At 49.2% G+C, this 12,370-nt stretch overlaps 2 protein-coding genes across 4 annotated transcripts in view; one reads left to right on the top strand and one right to left on the bottom strand.

The window, feature by feature from the left end:
* SNX30 (sorting nexin family member 30) overlaps positions 1-12,370 on the bottom strand; it is a 111,109-nt gene that overhangs the window by 7,353 nt on the left and 91,386 nt on the right. The window contains exon 9 of one of the 2 annotated variants that reach the window (XM_054726754.1): positions 1,304-1,378. The exons of the other annotated variant lie outside the window; for it this stretch is intronic. Within the exon in view, the coding sequence (XP_054582729.1) occupies positions 1,331-1,378 (48 nt within the window). The 3' untranslated portion in view covers positions 1,304-1,330. Of the gene's footprint in view, positions 1-1,303; positions 1,379-12,370 lie in introns of those variants that run through there. 2 annotated transcript variants of the gene reach the window in all.
* SLC46A2 (solute carrier family 46 member 2) lies at positions 4,009-12,080 on the top strand. 2 transcript variants are annotated; one of them, XM_054726753.1, is made up of 4 exons: positions 4,009-5,241; positions 6,120-6,203; positions 6,618-6,719; positions 11,464-12,080. In XM_054726753.1, exons 1-4 carry the CDS (start codon positions 4,116-4,118, stop codon positions 11,493-11,495), a joined length of 1,344 nt encoding a protein of 447 aa, XP_054582728.1. In that variant the 5' UTR covers positions 4,009-4,115; the 3' UTR covers positions 11,496-12,080. The 2 variants fall into 2 exon arrangements, with proteins under 2 accessions (XP_054582728.1, XP_008140009.2); XM_008141787.3 differs by having other exon boundaries at positions 6,618-6,774.

Raw genomic sequence — 12,370 nt, 5'->3', positions numbered from 1 at the left:
GGAGTAAGGGAGGGCGAGAGAGAGAGCGGTTGAGAGAGACATTGATGTGAGAGAGTCACATTAATTGGTTGCCTACCCCACGCACCTAATTGGGGTCGAGGATCAAAACAGCAACCCAGGTATATGCCCTTGCCTGATAATCGAACCAGTGACCTTTTGGTGCTCAGGCCGACAATTTAACCACTGAGCAACACCAGCTAGGGCAGACTGCAAGATCTTTGAGGGCAAAGAAGTTTGTATCCCTGGTACCTACTAGTAGGCCTGATACTCAAAATATTCCTATAAATAGATGGATAGATAAATGGATAGTAAATTATAGATGAATGATTGAATGAATGAACCACTTTATTTGAATATATCTTAGAAATAAGCTCACAGTATTTGATGGAAAGTATTTAACAAACAAATGCCTTTATAAAACATATCTCTTCTGTTCACTTACATAAAAAGTGGAGCATTGTGAAAATAACATACACTCGGAAGTCACAAACCTCGATTTGAATCTTGGCTCTGTGTGAACCTTGTGCAAATTATTTAGCTACCCTGAGTCTTAGTTTCCTCATCTATAAAATTGGGTAATGTTAGGGTGTCACCTCAAGGGGGAAAGGCCAATGAAACAATCTCCCAAGAGTATCCATATGTAACATTAATCATTTTGATTAATTTATAGATAGGGACTCATTCTCAGTCTAGCAAAATAAAAACAACAACAACTTCATTTCATCATCACATGGAGAGGGAAGCCATTTTCCAGACAGAGGCTCACATGACATTAACCAAATCAGACAGGTAGATGCAATATAATCAGAATGCCAACTTACTAATTCACCATGAGAAATTTTTTTTGGCGTATCCAAGTAACTATCACATTTTCGCCCTGTGTGTGTGCAACTGTATTTGGGAAGGAAAATCATAACCAGAAGATTGTTGTGATCAGGCAGGGGGACTTGGGCAGCCACTGGAAAACCCTCAGAAGTGGTGACTGACAGGGTTTGTCCCCATGTCCCAGGATGAGTTTTATGTCTTTGCTTTGTTTGTCCTAGTATATATTCATGTTTCGGAAGGTATCTTATTTTCCTCGCATTGCAGTGTCTCAGGGAAAGGCTGATCCCATCTCCTAAAATATTAACAATAAAAAGAACAACACCTTCTTGATCAGTGCAGCCTGCACATCAGCGGTAGGGGTTTCTTTGGCCGTTGGTTAAGATCTGGCTCAGATGGCTTAACTCCCCAGGCCCACCGCTGTGGCGGTCCTAAGCCCATCTAAGATTTCAGCAAATCCTTGTGTTCCTGTGGACTCCTCTTCCATTTGTTTCCTCATGGTCTCTGCTCAGCATATGTCAATCCAGACACGAATCACAGCTGCTTCACTGACATCCTCCAAAATGAAAAATAAAAAAAATCCCACTCACACAAACCTCTCCTGAGCAGACTCTGCTAAAGAACTGAGGAGGCAGGGAGAAGTCTCGGGAAGGATGCATCTACACATGACTCCACCAGCTGTTCAAAACCCATATGCGACATTCCTATCCTTCTAAGGTCCCTCTGAGCACTCTGATCCCAGGGTTCCTGTCCTGGCCCTTCCCACCAACAGTCCTCCTCCCCAGACCTCTTTCCCTCTCTCTCTCCCTTCTCCCTCCTCTACTCTCTCTCCCACCCCTCCCTCTCCAACACATCAGACAACTTCCTCTCTTTGACTCAGAAACAGAGGTTCCACCCCCTCTCTGGAGCCTCCTCCACAGCTGAAATCCAGGCCAGGGCATTTCACCTTCTAACTGATCAAAGGTATTTTCCCAACAAAGACTATTCCTTTCTAAATTGAATTTGGGGGCCAGCTGTTAATAAAATAAAAGTATGTAAAGTGCCTGGGATGTACATTCAATAAACAAGCTTCCATCCACTCCTCTTGTTCCTCTCCATTTATGCAACACATTGTTGCTCAATGACAATTTCAAAATGACGAAGATGTCTCTGCTCCTTTCCACATTCCTGTGTTGGTTGAGAGGACACCCTTAAATAAAATTTCCCATAGCCATAGGCATTTAAAGACTGGTGCCAAATACTGGCTCCCCAATTTACTGGCTTTGTGATCTTGTGCAAATTACTTAACCTTACTGGCTCCAGTTTCTCCACCCAGAAAATGAGAGGATGGACTAGCTTAAAGACTGCTTGGGTGCGGCTCAGCTGGCTGAGTATCATCCTGTGCACAGAAAGGTTGCTGGTTCAATTTCCGGTCAGGGCAAATGCCCAGATTTTGGGCCCGATCCCTGTTAGGGGTCATGCAGGAGATAGCCAATTGATGTTTTTCTCTTTCTTTCTCCCTCTCCCTCTCCCTTTCTCTCTCTAAAAATAAAATAAGACTTCTCAGGAGGATTAAATTAGTTTGCTAGTACATAGTAAGGGTTCAGTAAATGTTAGCTGCTTAAAAACATTATTTTTTGTTTCTTTAGCTTCAAATATGTGACTTCATCAATGTAAAAGATAAGAGAGTTTAACCTTTGCATTTTAATAAAGTCAACCTTGAACTAAAGACTAAAGCAATAGAGTCAGGGTTCAACTTGGCTCATGGGCTATATATACCCTGCCAGCACCCTAAGCCACAGAGGATGGCCAAGTACTAACTCAGTTGGGACCTGCATTCAGAGACAGAGGGGGTAGTAGAGACATGATGAAAAAAAACACTCCAAACCAGAGTAGCCTAAACTGGGAGAGACATCCACTGCCTGGGTCTAGTTCATTTCTGGCTTGGAGGGTCCCAGGGCTGGCTAGCATCATGATGAGCCGCTCCCACTATCCCACTGGACTTGTCCTGTATCTCCTGTGACTCTCAGAGATGGGAAGAACTGAGGCACCACAGACCCTCCCAGAGAGGATGAAGGCTGCCCTCTGGTGTCTGCAGCCCCAAGAATAGCCAGACTCCTTGATTGAAATGAGCCAAGTGGGCTCTCTGGTCCAGGCTGCTTGCTCTCATGGCCATATCTGACTGCTGAGTCCCCCTTCCCCCGTCACCTACCCATCCCCTGGAGCCTCTGCCCCTCACAGGAACAGGCTGGTTGGACTACTTGCTGCAGCCTCTGGAAAAACAGGGTTAGGAATGGAGTGGGAGAGCCAGGCATGGCTTAGGTGAAACCAGTTCCTCCCAAGGTGGGCCCAGGTGAGGGGGAGGCAGAGGGAAGGAAGGAAGGGAGCTTTGAGGGGACTGCCAGGCCAGCTCCACTGCGCACATCTTGAAGTGGGTGTGACTAAGTGGGTCTCTCTCTTTGCAGGAGGCACAGTTGTCTGGGCCTGGACACAGGGGGCTGCCTAAGGACAGGGAGGGGTAGAGAAGATTATGGCTCACCTAAAAACTACCTAAAGGACACATTTCTATAGAAACCCGTTTAGATTTAGTCCCTACACCCAGAAGAACATTATCCTTGTGGCTTTATAAACTCTCCCTGCAGACTTGAGCTTCCCATGTGCGACTCTGGGTTCCGGCTCATCCACGCTGCCTGGCTGCGTCAGGGTTAAGCCCACAGGGGAAGAAGTTTGCATTTTGACTCTCCATCCCTGGGCAGCTCTCCACGATTGGCACATATCGCACCCCTCGCACATACTGTTACCCCTGCACCACCCACCACCCTGGTCCTCTTTGCAGAAGTGTGTGCTTAAAGGCGGAAGCGAGACAGCCTGGGGGCTCTCAGCTCGTGCAGTGACAAGCCCTAGGAGATGCTCAGCGACCTGCGGGAGGTCCCCGCAAGCCTGGCTGTGGGGAAATCCGAAATCGGCGCCTGGTCGGGCGGCCGCGCTCACTGGAACAGCGTGATGCGCGGCCGCGGGTGGGGACGCGGGGGCCAAGACGCGCTGTGCGCTCCTGTGCGCCTGGCTGCCCTGGGCGGCCGCCAGCCGGGCTCCCGGGTCGGGGGCGGAGGCGAGGGCGGAGCGCGGCCTTTTCGGGCTGGGGAGGCGTGGCCGCGGCCGGGAAGGTCACTTGGCCGCCGGCTAGCTGCTGTCACTCGCGCCCCGCGCCCCGCGCCCAGCTCAGTGGTTCTGCCTTCTCCAGGCTCACCCGCTCACCCCAACGCTCTGGAGCAGCGGGCACTGAGCAAGCTCCTCTATTCCCCATCAGAGATCCCATGGGTCTCCAGGCCACCTGCCCTTGCTGGGGCTACCTGTCTCGCCTCCAGGTGAGGACCTGGATCGAGCCCGTGGTGGCCTCCACTCAGGTGGCCAGCTCCCTCTACGATGCGGGGCTGCTCCTCGTGCTGAAGGAATCCTTGGGGGCCCGAGTCTCCAACCACAGCGCCAGCCCGTCGCCCCGGGGGGCTCTGGAGGACCAACAGCAGAAGGCCATCTCCAATTTCTACATCATCTACAACGTGGTGACGGGCCTGACGCCCCTGCTGCCTGCCTACCTCCTGGGCTGGCTCAGCGACCGCTACCACCGCAAGATCTCAATTTGCGTGGCCCTGCTGGGCATCCTGCTCTGCCGCCTCACGCTGCTGTTCAAGGTGCTGTGGGACTGGCCCGTGGAGGTGATGTACTGGGCCGTGGCGCTGAATGGACTCTGCGGAGGCCTCTCCGCGTACTGGGCCGGGGTTATATCGCTGGGCTCCCTCGGCTCCTCGGAGGGCGGCCGCTCGGTGCGCCTCATCTTTATTGACCTGATCCTGGGCCTGGGGGGATTCTGTGGGAGCATGGCCTCCGGGCATCTCTTCCAACAGATGTCTGAGAAAGCCTGGCAGGGCCTGGTGCTGACGGCCTGCAGCGTGAGCTGCGCCTCCTTTGCCCTCTTCTACAGCCTCTTGGTCCTGAAGGTCCCCAAGTCGGTGGCCAAGCCCAGAAAGGCACTCCCCGCTGTGGACACCGTGTCTGGCACGATTGGCACATATCGCACCCTGGATCCTGATCAGCCAGACGCGCAGAGTGTGGTGGGGCATCCTCTCTCTCCTGGGAAAGCAAAGCCCCCCAAAATCATGATTGTCCTGCTCTTTCTGGGTGCCATCATCTATGACCTGGCCGTGGTGGGCACAGTGGACGTGATGCCCCTGTTTGTGCTAAGGGCGCCTCTCAGTTGGAACCAGGTGCAGGTGGGCTATGGTATGGCCGCCGGGTACATCATCTTCATCACCAGTTTCCTGGGCGTCCTGGTCTTCTCCCGCTGCTTCCGGGACACCACCATGATCATGATTGGGATGGTCTCCTTTGGATCAGGAGCCCTCCTGTTGAGTTTTGTGAAGGAGACGTACATGTTCTACATTGGTGAGTCTGACCTTCTTGGGGAGGCAGGACAAAGACACTGCTGCTCCCCTGAGTCATGGGGCTGACACCAGGGATGCTGTGGTCTAGGTGTCCCAGCTCAGCACCAGGGATTCTATCTGCTACCTAGGAGGTTCAAGGGAGGCAGGATTATGTGCACTTGAGTTTATCTGTGTTGTACTGGGTATTGTGTTATCTGTATTGCCCACTGAAATGTTACCAGAGTGGTGTCCATGGCTCCAGGAGGTCATGGGAGGAATGATCAGGGGTGCCTAGAGTGGCTTTGGATGGAGGAGATGGGGTTAGGTTTCTTCTCCCCAATTTTAAAGAGATAAAACATTGAATAATTCACCTGAAAAGATCCTTTAATTAAAATCATTTCGGGCCAAGCAAGAGCTTTCTAAAAATGGATTTACAAAAAATTCTCTGTAAATGCTTTCTACACCCAATGTAATAAATTCCTTCAAGGAAGCAGAATGTAGTTTCCACGAGAGGACACAGCTCCAACAACCACAAGCAGACAGCTCCAGACCAAGGCTCCAGTAGAGCTTTCTCCAATGATAAAAATGCTCTCTATCTGTTTTGTCCAAGATAGTAGTCACGAGCCACAGGTGGCTACTGAGCACTTGAAATGTAGCTAGTGCGAGTAAAGAACATCGCTTAACATTTTAATCTATTTAAATAGCCACACATGGCTAGTGGCTAACATATTAGAGAGAACAACTTAAACTAGTTACCAAGAGGGCATGCGTCTTCCAGAGCAAGCCACACAGGAGCTATGGGGAGGAGGAATTTTAAGTGAGAACTTTGCTTTATTCTAATTTACACCTTGGCCAAGGCTGGGCTATAGTGAGAAGTGTTCTTGTGTGATTTCTTTCCAGCTCGAGCCGTCATGCTGTTTGCTCTCATCCCCATCACAACCATTCGATCAGCAATGTCCAAACTCATCAAGGACTCCTCATATGGTGAGTAACATGAATCTCTCTGAGCTTCTCTGCCCGGGCTGTTTCAGCGCTCTTTGGCTTGAGGCACAGGGTTTGGACTCACAGAAGACACACGGAGAGAGCTCCAGGAGCAATCTCAAATACTTCAGGAACACACTGATGTCCGTCCAGGGCAGAGGGAGTGAAAACAGGAGGGTGGGGCAGACTCAGAAAATCAGTCACCGGAGAGCCACAGTCAAAGGAAGACACTGCTATCCACAGGCCACGGGTAGATCCACAGGAGGGAGGCAGGAGTCCTGCTGGGATGAGCCATGAAGACTGAGAGGGAATCCTGGGAAGTGGGAGGGGTCTCCTGAGAGCGCCCAGGGACCCAGCCAGCTGGGAACAGGGAGGGAGAGCAGCCTATCCTCTTGGTAACCTCTGTTCCTTCCACAGGAAAGGTGTTTGTCATCCTGCAGCTGTTCCTGACTCTGACCTGGGTGGTGACATCCACGATGTATAATGAGATCTATCAGGTCACCATGGAAAAGTTTGTCGGTACCTGCTTTGCTCTCTCCTCCTTTCTCTCCTTCCTGGCCATCGTTCCAATTGGGTAAGACAGGAGCAGCGTCCGCTGTTTGGGTTGGGACCCTGGGACGTAGGTCAAGGGCTGTTGGACAATCTCCAACCCATTTCCGTAAAGCACTGCTTATTTTCAGTGGGTTCTCAGCAGGTTCTCTCAGAAAGAAAAAAGTGCTGCTGTTCCCCCAAATTAATTATTTGGGAATTCCCCACAGTCATAAGTAATGAACAGAAGGCCCCAACCAGCTGGCTCACTTCCTGGCCGTTTTGTAATGCAGTTTATTTATAGGGGCCTCATACACTTCTTGTCACCAGAAGCCGGGATTAGAAAGTCTCTTGAACCTCTCAGCCCTCTTTGGTTTAGCCTGTTTAGGGGAGAGTACTCCCTCCTCACTTCTGTGCCCTCCCAGGGCTTGGCACCTGGCAGCCCCTGTGCTCAGTGCCCCTGAAATGTCATGGCCACTGGACGTGTGAGGTCCCTGGAAGACCTGGACAATTCCCTGGATGTCTTTTGGGGGAATTGTCTCATTTGTAAAACAAGAGCACTCAAGTCTGGGAGATAACAGGCCGGAGAAAAGCTGGAAAAGCAAAGGAGAGGCATTCCAGGCCCTTGGCCAGAGCGCCAGCCCGAGTCATCACCAATCTGAACCACACGGAATAGTCTGGTCTTCGACCCCATCCCTATCCAATGAAAATACGGAATGAGCCATACATGCAAGCCATGTCGGTGATGTTGAACTTTCCAGTAGTCACATTTAACAATGATAAAAGTGAAATCAATTTGATGACATATTTGCTTTAACCCACTATATCCAAACTATCATTTTCACATGTTTACAAAATTAATGAGATTTTTTTTTTTTTTTTTTACGGAGTCTTTGAAATCTGGTATGGATTTCATGCTGACAGTGCGTCTCCATTTGGACTAGTCACATTTCAAGTGGTTAGGAGCCAGGGAGACTAGGGGCAGCACAGCTTGGACTGTTTAAGCCCTCTCCCCCTCCCCCTAAAGCACGGTTCTCTCAGGCTTGTATCAATTCCAGCAGAAGAGAAAGGAATGCAACGAAAATATCCACAACAAGGTGCAAGGGATTTGATGTAGAGTTGCATTTTAAAGGGACCTGCCTAGGAGCACACGAGAGCGGCGCCTACCAGTAACGATGGCATTATAGGCAGCAGGGCAGAAAACAAGTGAAGGCAGGTGGGAGAAGTAGGAAGTGGCCCTGTTTTGAATTCTCACATCACATCACAACATATGTCCCTGCCTGCATATGAAGTCGGGCCTTCTGAGACAGAGGCCATCAATCATTAAGGCTTTTTACAGCTAGAACAGGCCAAGGCTGTACCATTAATCATTAAGTGACATCAACAGGAAAGACCAGTAGAACTCTAACCACAGAAAGAACAGCTACATTCCAAGGACATAAGAACCCAGGAGGACACGTCAGAGCAGGAGAGCCGAGGAGCCGTGGAGGACAGAAGGCTGCGAGGGGAGGTCCCTGGCTACAGCTGCCAACAGCCTATTTGCAAGAAGGGACTTTGGCCCCAGCAGTTCCTGGTACCAATTTCACGTTACCGTAGAATCTGCCCTCTCCTGCTTGCTCTTCTTTATATGCAATAGGGAGGAAACAAACATCTGGGCCTGCCTATCTGCCGCCCACTGCTCACCCAACACACGCACTCGGCTACTGCCTCGTGCTTCATAGAGAAAATAGAAGCCATCAGAGGAGAAGGGTCCCATCTTCCCCAAAGTTAATCTACAAACCTACCTTCATTTGCATCCATCCTATTCTTCTCCTCCCCCGCCCTTTAAAAAATGATCATAATTGCAAACACGTAAGTGTTCTTAATATGTGCCAGGCACTACTTTAATTATTTTATATATTTTAATTAGTTTAATACCCTCAAGCAGTCCTCCTATGTAACTTCTATTATTTCTATCCCCATTTTGCAGGTCAGGAAACAGACTCTAAGGCATTATGTAACTTGCCAAAGGTTACACAGCTAGTAAGTGGCAGAGACAGGATTTGAACCCAGGCAGTCTCCCTTACCTACTACATGACATTGCTTCTTAGAAATGTCACCAGGTGTCCGGGTGCCACCTCTCCCATCTCCTCAGAGAGATCACTACTAGTTAGCTGCTGTCTCACTCCTGATTTCTTTCTACCAGAACTGACACATGATCCACTGCCCTTTCTCCTTCTCCTCCTTTCCCCACTCCTCCTTCTCTGTTTTATAGCCAAGTTCTCCAAAGGCTGGTCTGTACGTGCTGTCTCATGTCCCCCCTCCCATTCACTTTGCCACCCTCAACAGACTTATGTCCCCAGCTCAACGCCCCTGAGCTGCTCTCACCAAGACTAAGATATGACTTCCGCAAAGCTGAATCCAGTGGACGCGCTGCAATCTCGCCCCACATGATTTCTCAGTGGCCCCCAACACTGTTGATCACTCTTTCCTTGGGTGGCACTTGTCACTGTCACTCACCTTTCTCAACACCTCACTCTCCTGGCTGTTCTCCCACCTCTGTGATTGCTTCTCCACAAACCTCCAAATGGAAGAATCTTTGGGGCTCTGCTCTGGGTTGTCTTCTCACTTCATATTTTCTAAGTCATCTAAAGTACTCTCAAATTTCCAAATTATCATTTAAATTTCTAAAACTGGATTCTTGACACCTTCCTAAGTCTGTTCTCCCTCCAGTCTTTCCCATCTCATTTCCACCACTCACCCAGGGCAGAAATCAGTCACCAAAGTCCTCCCTCTTCTTCCTCCCTCTACCTGCAATCCATCAGGCCTCATTGATTCTACCTCCAAAATATGCCTTAACTTCATCCTTTTCTTTTTATCTTTCTGCTGCCACTCATAGTCCAAAGCACTCATGACCGAATTAGCCTCTGAGCCATTCTCCCCACATCCACTCTTGTTCGCCTCCCGTCTTTTCTTCACCAGGTGGCCAGAGCAATTTCCTGGGAGGGTAAATCAGATCATGTCATCTCTTGCTCAAAACTCTGCACTTGGCTTTCAATGTTCTTAAGATAAGACCCAAACATCTCACCATGGACCACAAGGTCCTGTGACATCTGGCCTTGCCAATCTCTCTAGGCTCCTATTCCTGCCACTAACCACCTCCCCCCGCCCCTACTCTATGCTTCAGCTCCAGTAGCCTCCCCTCATGCTCTTCCCCTTCCTCTCCCACACATCTTTCTTAACCCAACTCACTGTGGTCTTAAACACCATTTTCTCAAAGAGGATTTGAGAAAAATCTCCTTCTCAATCTGAAATAGACCCTTCTATTATATGCTGCCCAAGCCTCCTACACTTTTTCTTCATAGCATGACAGATGATGATTATTTAGTGATTATCTGTTTCATGTACTTGCCCACTAGAGTGCAGGCTCCCTGGAGGGATCATGACTGGATTGCCAGGTGTCCTCTGTGTCCAGTAGCCAGCCTGGCATAAAAGAAGTACTCAAGTACATTTGTTTAATGAATGAATGATCTGTCAAAGGGTGTGGAACCTACTACCTGCACTGCTGACCATCCACATCCCTGTGCTGCCTGTTGGCTGACCTTGAAGTCAGGGGCTGGCCGTCACCATGTGGCTGTGCTATAGTGGTCCACCAGAGGGGTCAGCTGCAGAGTCAGGGCTCAACCCAGAGATCAGATGGTTGAGCTCAACCCAGGAGGGCTGGCTGCCTCCAAGTCTTAGCTCTCCTCTTGCCAGTTTTATAATAATAAGTTTTAAGGACAGTAAATGGCCCTCTCTGTAGAATCCTGGGGCTCATGGAAGGTGGGAAATCAGAGAGACTGGAACTTTCCACAAAGCTTTCCCTTTGAGGTTTGGATTTAAACTCCTACCCCATCCAGCAGCTCCAAGTGTCCCATATCATCCAGGAAGAGCTTAGAACCTGAGGTACCTTGTGGGAACCCCTTTCATGTCCCACGTGGTTCAGGGTTCAGGTTCAGGGTTGGGGTTCTGGAGGAGGCCGCACACAAATGAAGAGACTAGAAAAATATTAATTTGGCAATAAAAGGGGCCAGGCGGCAGCCCAACTCTAGTTGGAGGACTACACCCCGCTCCAGCCTTGCTACCCCTTTGATTAAGGTTTGGGATCCACCCATAGAGGCAGGCAATTCCAGTAATAGCCAATCAGCAAGGATTTACATAAGATTGACAGGTGGAAGTTGCTTTAGCTACCGTTGTCTCAACTAGACAGTGAGTGATTGGCTCTGACCTTTCAGAGCTTCCAAGGTTAACCAGCTTTCCGGGTTCCTTGTCCACACCTCTCTGCCAGTGGGGACAATAGTCGGTTTCCGACAGTACCTAGAGCTCAAACAGATGAGAAAACCGAGGACGCCAGACGCTGATGGACACACCAAAAGTCACACAGATCCAAGAGTTCAACTTAGAGCTATGCAGTCCTACACATTCATTTACCTAAAAATATGTTTAATCAATGTGATGACTCATGGAAGAGATAAAGAGGCTGTGGAAAGGCAGAAGATGAGGCAGCTAATTCTACTTGGGATTATCGACCCTTGGTCTTGAGATCCATGTGGAAATTCATCCTCATGCAGAAGATGTAAGATGGACAGAGGATATAGCCTCTTAGTCTATCGGTGATAAAGAGATGACCAGAGCCCTCCCCACCATCGGTGAGGAGGAAAAAGCACATCTTTGCCCCAGTCCAGCTCTTCTAATTTTCTCTTGTAAATTCTTACAGCATCATGGCCTATAAACAAGCCTCATGGTTGAAACATGCAGACATCACAGAGACATGAAGGTGCTGACCCACAGGAGCTGCAAACACCAGCAATGGCCAGGTCCCTCTGAAGACAAAGGGAGGGACCAGGAACTGGTGACCAAAGCAACCTACTGCTGAGAAAACTGAGTTCCAGCCAGTCAGCCTCGGATGGCCTGCTCTGGCTCAGGGGTCCCTGGTGGGTGGGAAAAGCGCTTTCCTGGTGATGGAAGACCTGTCTCAGCTTTCAGACACCCCTCACAGGCAGAGGTTAGGTTCTGCGGGCAGTAGAGCATGAACTTCAATGTTACATGCAGGCTGCACACACAGCCATACCAGACTCTGCAAGGAGCTTCAGGCAGCAGCCTCTTTTCTTCCAGAAATTGTCTTCTGGGCTCCAAGGTATGGCTTCCTAGTCACCTGGGTGCGGTGCTAGGAGTCCCATGTGAGAATTCAAACCAAACAGCTTCCAGCAACTCCTCAAACCAAAGCATGCATTTTCAACAGCCTAAGGGGAATGTCGAAGGGATGATTTGTAAGAACTGCCAACAGTGAACATCAGTCAATATTTTTTTAAATGAAAATAAAACCTTGGATAAAAGTTAGTTGTTGTTTTTTTCCTGCAGCCTTGCTAGCTGTGAACTCTCAGGAAAGATTCCGAGCTCTGGTGCTTGGCTTTGGGGTAGTTTTGTTGTCATTGTTCTTGTTTTTAAGAAGCAATTTTCAAGGCCTTTTCTTTAACAGAATATTAAATTGAATACTTTCAGTCAACAATACTTCCCAAAGTGAGTGGTGTGAAGGAAGGGGGAGAGGAAGTACAGGAAGAGCCATTTTATTTTAAGGTACTTTTATTGCCTATTTTATTTACACATATAAAAGCACACTCGCC

The sequence above is a fragment of the Eptesicus fuscus genome, chromosome 15, assembly GCF_027574615.1.
Source record: "Eptesicus fuscus isolate TK198812 chromosome 15, DD_ASM_mEF_20220401, whole genome shotgun sequence".
NCBI lineage: Eukaryota > Metazoa > Chordata > Mammalia > Chiroptera > Vespertilionidae > Eptesicus > Eptesicus fuscus.
Note: the sequence above shows the minus strand (reverse complement) of the source record. Positions and strands in the feature narration are given on the sequence as shown.

Excerpts from the sequence above, each read along its gene's own strand:
- SLC46A2 (XM_008141787.3), top strand. The coding sequence starts at position 4,116 with ATGGGTCTCCAGGCCACCTGCCCTTGCTGGGGCTACCTGTCTCGCCTC. Across the intron at positions 5,242-6,119 it reads GACGTACATGTTCTACATTG|CTCGAGCCGTCATGCTGTTT; the intron begins GTGAGTCTGACC and ends ATTTCTTTCCAG. Across the intron at positions 6,204-6,617 it reads CATCAAGGACTCCTCATATG|GAAAGGTGTTTGTCATCCTG; the intron begins GTGAGTAACATG and ends TTCCTTCCACAG.